The sequence below is a fragment of the Pelophylax lessonae genome, assembly GCF_965119305.1.
Source record: "Pelophylax lessonae genome assembly, chromosome: 6".
Taxonomy (NCBI): Eukaryota; Metazoa; Chordata; class Amphibia; order Anura; family Ranidae; genus Pelophylax; species Pelophylax lessonae.
Window position 1 is genome coordinate 300270730 of NC_138773.1, and position 9507 is coordinate 300280236.

The 9507-nt window shown below is 47.8% G+C and overlaps 1 protein-coding gene across 1 annotated transcript; it reads right to left on the reverse strand.

Moving 5' to 3' along the window:
* Window positions 1–4740: 4740 nt before the first annotated feature.
* LOC309558131 (tubulin alpha chain) lies at window positions 4741–9253 on the reverse strand. The gene is made up of 3 exons (XM_082261130.1): window positions 9004–9253; window positions 8105–8253; window positions 4741–5790 (listed from the first exon to the last, which is right to left on the reverse strand). Exons 1-3 carry the CDS (start codon window positions 9182–9184, stop codon window positions 4819–4821), a joined length of 1302 nt encoding a protein of 433 aa, XP_082117256.1. The 5' UTR covers window positions 9185–9253; the 3' UTR covers window positions 4741–4818.
* Window positions 9254–9507: the final 254 nt, after the last annotated feature.

A 9507-nucleotide genomic window follows, 5' to 3' on the forward strand; every position in this document is an offset into this window, starting at 1 on the left:
GCCAATATGCGGAGCAGTGGGTGCTATCTTTGCTGGGTTTAGGTATTAAAAGTATATAGGTTTGAAACATGGAGGTGGACAAGCAACTTTCCTTCAGGCAAGCAGCCTACAACTACTGGAGACGTGGTAGGAGCTCAGAGACATACAATTTATACACCATTCTCTCAGAAGACCATCGGGATCAGGGTTTTTTTTTTTTTTTTGAAGGGGGAAGAGAGTGAATTGCCACCTCAATATCCTTCACTGACATAGCAGCGCCCAACAGAGACATGCACTGCTGTTAGTAAGGGCAAAGATAGCTTGGGGGTGGGGGGACCATACAATACAAAGAGGTATAATAATGACCAGAAATTCCTGAAATTGAGCAATAGCAGGATTGGAGGAGGTTTCTCCCCCTGTCGTATGAATAAGAGGAACTACTGTTTGGAATTTAGGGTCAGCCACCAGTTTGGCCAGAAGCCTCCCGTTTTTGTCCCTAGACCGAAAGTCTGGCCCTCATAAGCTTGACATTCATGGTAAGTCGATTAAGTATAATGCATGGATAAAGCTCTCCTGGCCTGGGCAAGAGATGCATACGCCTCTGGGGAAAGGTCTGCTGCAAATTAGCATCCAGCACCTGACTCCAGCCCAACCAACTGGGAACCGTATTCGGCCCTGGCCTCTTTAATAGCTGAAATGTAGTGGCCTTGAAGGCCTCTCAGGTCACCAAGAGGGGCTGCTGTATTTTCATTTAGGTCCCAATACTGGGAAAATTTTCCCATTCATAACTTCCTCCACTTTACTATGCCGGAGCCAGCAGGTATTAAACCAGCAACCTCCCTCTCCACCCCCATCCAGCTGCAGGACAACCTCTAGTGGAGAATGATCCAAGACCCCTGCCGGCAGATACGCTGCCACCGAGATGACAGAAGGAGTGGAAGTGGTGCAAGAAGCGAGGTCTATCCTGGAGCCGTAACTATGGGCAGCAGAGAGGTGCAAGATGCATTTATTCTGGGAAGGCTTCCACCACCAGATCTTTGGGAGTTTGAGAGCCCAGGCCCAATGAGTCAGGTCTGGATCAGGGAGTCTGGTGGAATTACAGTTGTATCTAGCGCCCCATCTAGTAGGTTGTTAAAATCCATAGCTATAATTAATCTGGAATTATGGAAAGGGAGAAAGTTTGTTCATATACCATGTTCAGAATAGTGGGAGTAAAGGGAGGGGGGACATACACATTAACTAAGGCAAATAATTGCAAACCAATTTACAGGAGCAGAAACAATAAATTGACCCTTAGGGTCAGTAAGAACATGTTCCACCTTACATAGCAAGGATGTGTGTACAAGAATAGATACCCTGGTGTAATTAGAATATGTGGTGTGGAAGGACTGTCTCACCCAATGTTTGAGAAGGGCCAATATTTTACTACCAGTCAAGTGAGTTTCTTGGACAAACTGTACAAGTGGTTTATGGGAATAAAGGAATTAGAACATGAGGGACCTCGAACAGGTCATTTAGGCCCCAGACATGCCAGGAAAGCAACTTAAGCGCCATATTAGAGAGTACAAGGAAAATTAAATTAATCTATAGGAGTGAAACAGAGAGAGGGCCGACCAAACCACATGGAATACCTATGGTTGGGTGGTATCCTAAGGAGATCAACAATGTATGGCTTCAGTACAAGGGATGAGAGGGGGCCCATGGCCTGAAGAGAAGGAGAAGGCAGTCCAATGAGTAGCAAGAAAAAACACCCAACTTAACTGGCATAGCTTAAACTGTGCAGGTCAATCTTATCCCTGTAACAGAAAAAGAAAGTCCGTAGATTCAGAGAGGTAACAGTGCAACATGTAGCACAGTAGAGAGGGGAAAAAGCAAACACAGGCCTTTGCAGATGAAGACAGACTCGGGTGGGGGGGGGGGGGGGGGCTCATTTAATTCTGATTTCCCTCTGGCAAGAAGATATACACATAGTTGGTCAAGATTCCAGGCCTCAAGCCTATGTTAAGGGTCCAGGATTGGGAAAGAAACGTTGGGTACTTCACAAGGAGCACCCAAGGATTATAAAACTATCAAACAATGGCGTACGTAGATGAAATCTGTGCCCCCAACAATGTGGAAAAATAAAAAACAGTCATACACCCAGCAGCAGCCTCCAATTCAAACAGGTGATGTGACAACAGGGTTCCAGTCCACCATCATTACAACCAGCAGGATACGATCTTACCGCGAGGTGGAAAGCCAGGCATCTGCGTCCTCCACGGAGTCGAAGAATTTAACCTGACCAGCATGGGGAACCCTCATACGGCTGAGATATAGCATGCTGTATGGCATTCCTTTCTCTAAAGGCATCTACGGATGTCCTAGAAGGACTTACATTTCCTCTGGAGTTCGACTAAGAAGTCTGGGAAGAGAAGTATCTTGGTGTTTTCAGGCAAGAGGATATTTTTTCGCCTCACTCGGGATGTGGTCCCGATAGTTTAGGAACCTTGCCAGGACCCAAGGGGTGCACTCAACAACATGTTGCAGAGAGACCGATGTCAGACCCAGAAGATCTTTGAAAAATGGCTCCGAAATCGGCAGGATTCTCCCCTTTGAAGCCCTCTGGCACTATAACAGTTGTGCTGAAGGCGATTTTTAGCATCATCGGATTTAACGGGGGGAGTAGTTGGACTGTGCACTCCATGATTCTAGGCATTCCATGTGCTGGGTATGGTGGCTAGGGACATCTTCAATAGAGGAGATACGAGACTCAGTCTCCGTGAGGTGGCCTCTAATCTCGTCCAAGTTGGCTCTGCTCAGGTTGCATTCTTTTGCGAGCTCATCGATGCGGGTGAGCAACGAGGATTTACGGTGTTCGATGGCTGACAGGATGAGAGCAGTGCCTCCTGGCAGCATGTTCCTGAGCTGCTGCAGAGTGCACCCAACTGCCCTCAATGTCTAACTCGCCAGCAGCGCATGCAGCCTTCCGGCCAAGATGGCGTCGGAAACATGCAACCGGAGCTCTGGGAGCCTTTTTCCCCAGGTGCAGGTGTGGGGGTGCTTTATAGACAGCATGGATGGATGCACCGCAGATGTTGCAGCAAGGTCGGGTTCTTGGGAAGGGGGAATTCAGCCAGAGGGCAAGCACAGGATAATGATTCTGTAGTAGGATTTCAGGAAGTCTCCCTCTGGGAGTCTTCTCTGCTCTACATCTGGTCACGCCCTCATGTACATTTTTTTTTTTTTTTAACAAACTGTACCACAATATGGTACAATATAAAATGTACAAAATAAAATGTACGTAGTGCATTACTATGCATTGAGGTGTGATCCAATGCTATCTGTTGGAGTGCCTTTTAGAAAGAATGGCACTGCAGCACAACAATGTATACAACCTGCATTGCCTCATGTCACGGTGTGGTTATATACGGCCCACATTTTGGGCGATTCCTGCTATATGGTTCGAAATTCAAGCCATGGGTGGCCCTGTCAGCACCACCCGGCGCAACACAAGTGAAAAGTTATTCAGGCAGGCGTTGTGTCTGTCTGAATACAATAGCTGCCAGTGGAAGTTTCCCCCCTCCATGCTGTTGATTTTCTTTCGTTTAGCCCCTGGACAGAACGAGAGAAATCAAAACATTTAAAGGCTAGCTTAAGATAGATCTAGTAGTTATTAATTATTAAAATGGACTTTAATAGGTAGGAGAAATACAAATTCAAAGACAACAAAGGGTAAATAGTGCTAATGGGACAAGCAGTACAAGCCCAAAAAAGTCCAGCATGAATAAAAATTCCTGTGAGGATTTACAAGAGCTCACTTATGGCAGCCACCCCAGAATTGAAAGCAACCTTTAATACACAAAAAGGAAAGGAGGGGGGTGCCAGCTAAGTGTAGCATTCGAAACATCCACTTTATTAGAATACAGTTGGCAGCTCACTGGGTAAAATGATCACAGGCATATCTCCACTAGAACACCACTTTCCCACTCCGGTCTCCTCCCACTTGGTGCAGTTGCAAGGTTCTGCTTGGAGGGCTTGGGAACGCCGAACACCTCAGAAAGGAGCAGGAAACTTTGAAATCCGTAGTCACGCCCACAGGACAACCCACATCTGCGCCCCTGTGTGTTCCAGGGTGGCCACAGACATTTACAGTCCTGGTTTTCAGCGTTCCCAAGCCTTCCACAGAGGGGAGCTGCCAATTGTATTCTAATAAAGTAGATGTTACTATTGCTTCACTTAGCTGGTGCCCCCTCCTTTTCTTTGTGAAATACAGGTTCTTCCATACCCAACCTTGTCTTTATGTAGATGGTGTTGTGCATACTAAAAATAATAAATCTGATTCTTCCCTAAAAAACTCTGACCATGTTGGAGATGCACAATTGTCTAAAATGTCTTTGAATGCTGTAGTATTAACATCACCCTTCCCTAGAAACCCCTGAACTCAATTTTGAGGGGTGTCTACATTCTGTTTGTCATAGAATGTACATACACATCTAAAAAAAAGTGGCATGACTGCATTAGATTTGTAATGGGTAATTTTCCCATCAAGGCTGCCACCAAAACCTAAGTGGACATTTGTAATCCTCGATGCAAATCACCATATACCCTCCAGTGTGAGTGGAAAGAAATGATACAAAAATAAACCTTGACATTAAACTCCCTTACCTTGGTTGGTTCCACCTTGAGCAAGGTTTTGCTAGTAGTCGGATACTGTGAAGATTCTCCAGCATTACGGTATTTAGGTTTACGAAAAGTAAAAAAGTAATAAACCATAGCAAAAAGTTTGAGCTTAAATCTTTATTGTTGCAAAGCGACGGACAGGGGAATTGCACCTTAAGATTTCAACAATATAAACACACTTCATTCCTCTCCTTCTTCCTCATCTTCATAAGAGTCTAACCCAACCTCTTCGTAATCCTTCTCCAGGGCGGCCATGTCCTCACGAGCCTCAGAAAACTCTCCTTCCTCCATACCCTCACCCACATACCAGTGCACAAAGGCACGCTTGGCATACATCAGATCAAACTTGTGGTCCAGGCGAGCCCAGGCCTCAGCAATGGCTGTGGTGTTGCTCAACATGCACACGGCACGCTGCACCTTTGCCAGATCTCCACCAGGAACTGCAGTTGGTGGCTGGTAGTTGATACCAACCTTGAACCCAGTTGGACACCAGTCCACAAACTGGATGGAGCGCTTGGTCTTGATGGCAGCAATGGCAGCGTTGACATCCTTTGGCACCACATCACCACGGTACAGCAGGCAGCAAGCCATGTATTTACCATGTCTGGGGTCACATTTCACCATTTGGTTGGCTGGCTCAAAGCAGGAATTGGTGATCTCCGACACAGAAAGCTGCTCATGGTAAGCTCTCTCTGCAGAGATTACAGGGGCATAGGTGGCCAGGGGGAAGTGAATACGGGGGTAGGGCACCAAGTTGGTCTGGAACTCAGTCAAGTCCACATTCAGAGCTCCATCAAATCTGAGGGAGGCGGTGATGGAAGACACAATCTGACTGATCAACCGGTTCAGATTGGTGTAGCTTGGGCGCTCAATGTCCAGGTTTCTGCGGCAGATGTCATAAATGGCTTCGTTGTCCACCATGAAAGCACAGTCTGAGTGCTCCAGGGTAGTGTGGGTGGTGAGGATGGCGTTGTAGGGCTCAACCACAGCTGTGGAGATCTGAGGAGCTGGGTAGATGGAGAATTCCAGCTTGGACTTCTTTCCATAGTCAACAGACAGACGTTCCATCAAGAGGGAGGTGAAGCCAGACCCAGTGCCACCACCAAAACTGTGGAAGACCAAGAATCCTTGCAAACCTGTGCATTGATCCGCCTGAAATAGAAAACAAACAACGAATAAGAAAATTTTACCAAAATTTTATGTGGGTTACACAACTTTTTTCTCTCAAACTGGTGTCAGTACTAACCTATGAGCAACAAATCATTATGAAAAACAAAAAAAGTTATGTGGGTGATATTTTGGCAGATTTGCTATTTGACAGTTTACTTGTTAAAAAAAAAAAAAATAATAATTAATTGGCCTAAAACTTGTTATACTTACCTGCTCTGTGTAATGGTTTTGCACAGACTGGCCCGGCTTCTCCTCTTCGGCTCTCCTGGCCCCTCCCTCCTGTTGAGTGCCCCCACACCAAGCAGCTTGCTGTGGGGGTACCCGAGCCAAGTCACAGCTCTTGGTGTTCATTCAGACATGGAGCTGTAACCTGGCCCCACCCCCTCTCTCATGATTGGCTGACCGAGTTTGACTGACAGCAGTGGGAGCCAAAACGCACTACGCTGCTGTCTTAGCCAATGAGGAAGGGGAGTCCTGGGCAGCTGAGACACTCCTGCAACAGCGCTGGATAATGCTGGGGCTAAGGAAAGTATGAGGGGTTTTATTTTTTTTTTTTATCTTAATGCATAGAAAACCTACAATCCCTTCAACTTCTGCCCAAAGGGAAGACTAAGCCCCACCTTCTGTTTTTTAGCTTTTAAATGGGAAGTTTTATTTGCCCACAGGTGGTCTGGTATTTGACAGTTAAATGAAAGATGTGGAGTTCAGCTCTAGAGGCTGATGGCCTCAATCTAGGCATTAAGTCCTGACCAAAGCCTAAGTTCAGACCACATTTACAGTGCAAGGCCTGAAGACACCACATGGTGCCTACAATCAAGCACACCTTGGAAAAACATTTCAGGCTAAGTTAGGTTCACTTTAAAACATTGCATACTTTTGTCACCCCACCCGCAAAAGACTAAAGCAATGGTGGCCAGATGTGGCCCTTTGCTTGCCTTTATCTGGCCCTTGGGGCACGTTTGCTCCCACTAATACAAGACGCTATTCCTCCCACTAACCACCTTCAGACGGGGCACTACGCCTCCCACCGACGCCAACCGTGGGGCACTACTCCTCCCCCCGACGCCAACCGTGGGGCACTACTCCTCCCACCGACGCCAACCGTGGGGCACTACTCCTCCCACCGACGCCAACCGTGGGGCACTACTCCTCCCCCCCCCCCCACCGACGCCAACCGTGGGGCACTACTCCTCCCCCCCCCCCCCCGACGCCAACCGTGGGGCACTACTCCTCCCCCCCGACGCCAACCGTGGGGCACTACTCCTCCCCCCCCGACGCCAACCGTGGGGCACTACTCCTCCCCCCCCGACGCCAACCGTGGGGCACTACTCCTCCCACCGACGCCAACCGTGGGGGACTACTCCTCCCACCGACGCCAACCGTGGGGGACTACTCCTCCCACCGACGCCAACCGTGGGGGACTACTCCTCCCACCGACGCCAACCGTGGGGGACTATTCCTCCCACCGACGCCAACCGTGGGGGACTATTCCTCCCACCGACGCCAACCGTGGGGGACTATTCCTCCCACCGACGCCAACCGTGGGGGACTATTCCTCCCACCGATGCCAACCGTGGGGGACTATTCCTCCCACCGACGCCAACCGTGGGGGACTATTCCTCCCACTGATGCCAACCATGGGGGACTATTCCTCCCACCGACGCCAACCATGGGGGACTATTCCTCCCACCGACGCCAAGCATGGGGGACTATTCCTCCCACCGACGCCAACCATGGGGAACTATTTCTCCCACTGATGCCAACCATGGGGGACTATTCCTCCCACCGACGCCAACCATGGGGCACTATTCCTCCCACTGATGCCAACCATGGGGCACTATTCCTCCCACCGACGCCAACCATGGAGCACTATTCCTTTCCACTGATGCCAACCATGGAGCACTATTCCTCCCACTGACTCCAACCATGGAGCACTATTCCTCCCACAACGCCGGGGCACTATTCCTCCTACTGACACCAACTGTGGAGCACTATTCCTCCTACTGACTCCAACCATGGGGCACTATTGCTCCCACCGACGCCAACCATGGGGCACTATTGCTCCCACCGACGCCAACCATGGGGCACTATTGCTCCCACCGACGCCAACCATGGGGCACTATTCCTCCTACTGACGCCAACCATGGGGCACTATTCCTCCCACTGACACCAACACTAAAGTCTGAAGGACAGTAAATTGGCCCTTTGTTCAGAAAGTTTGGGGACTCCTGGACTAAAGGAATCAAGACTAAACCTGCAGAGGACATACAAAAAAATAAAAAATAAAAGGACATACCAGCTTGCGGATTCTGTCCAGGACAGGGTCAATGATCTCCTTGCCAATGGTGTAGTGACCTCGGGCATAATTATTGGCAGCATCTTCTTTGCCACTGATGAGCTGTTCTGGATGGAAGAGTTGTCTGTATATACCAGTCCGCACCTCATCTGGAATGTAATAGAAGAATGAGGTCACACTCACACAAGGCTGCAGAGTATTGTACTGTATACTGAAAAACTGGAAAATGCTGATTTGCAGTGACACCTACATAATGAATACACATTCTTGCTGTTCAATAGATAAAGTTATTTTTTTTTTTTTTTTTCACATGCGGTGTTGCTTTATAAAAAGACATACTCATTTCTTGTTTTTACTGTGCTGTGCCTGGGTTGTCTTTGTTGTATTGTAATTTACTTGGCATAATAACAAAAGAGATTGCCTTGGCTTTTCTCTGCTGCACAATGGGGTGCAAAACATAATGCAATCCATAGATTAAATTATAACTTGGTCATTATGCGTGCACTGATAACAAAAGACTTTTCTGGTGATGAAGTTTAAAGAGAACCTGTACTCCTACTTAAAGCCGTTGTCACACTTGCCAACCTGTGCTGGCAAAGACTTTCCAACAACAGAATCCCTTTGCAGGACAGGGAAGGGCAGGCTGGAATTAAAGAACCATTTAAAAGGCTTTTTTTTTTTTTCTGGCAGTTAGGAGCTGCTCATGATGTGCAACCTATTAAAATAACTGATGTCTGTGTCCCCGCTGGGGTATTTTACCTAACTTCCTGTTCGGTTGACGCCTTATGGGTGTGACAGGATGGAGAGGAATTCACCCCATGAAAGCACCATGTTGGGCAAAAAGGGGTAATAGAACAAGCAGCAATGTTCCAGCAACATAGAATAAATGACATATGCACCAATCACAGTGGGCTCCAGGTCTACAAAGATAGCGCGAGGAACGTATTTTCCAGCCCCGGTGTCACTGAAGAACGTAGTGAAGGAATCGTCTCCTCCTCCGATGTTTTTATCACTGGGCATCTGTCCATCCGGCTGGATGCCATGTTCTAAGCAGTACAGCTCCCAGCAGGTATTGCCCATCTGGACGCCAGCTTGGCCAACGTGGACTGAAATACATTCCCTCTGTAAAATATAGAAGATAAGATATACTGTATTAAAAAAACATGCATTTATAGTGTGTGTGTATATTATATATACACACACTCACTGGCCACTTTATTAGTTACACGTGTTCAATTGCTTGGTAACACAAATTGCTAATCAGCCAATCACATGGCAGCAACTCAATGCATTTAGGCATCTAGACGTGGTGGGCATCAGAATGGGGATTTAAGGGACTTTGAACGTGGCATGGTTGTTGGTGCAGACAGGCTGGTCTGAGTATTTCAAAAACTGCTGATCTA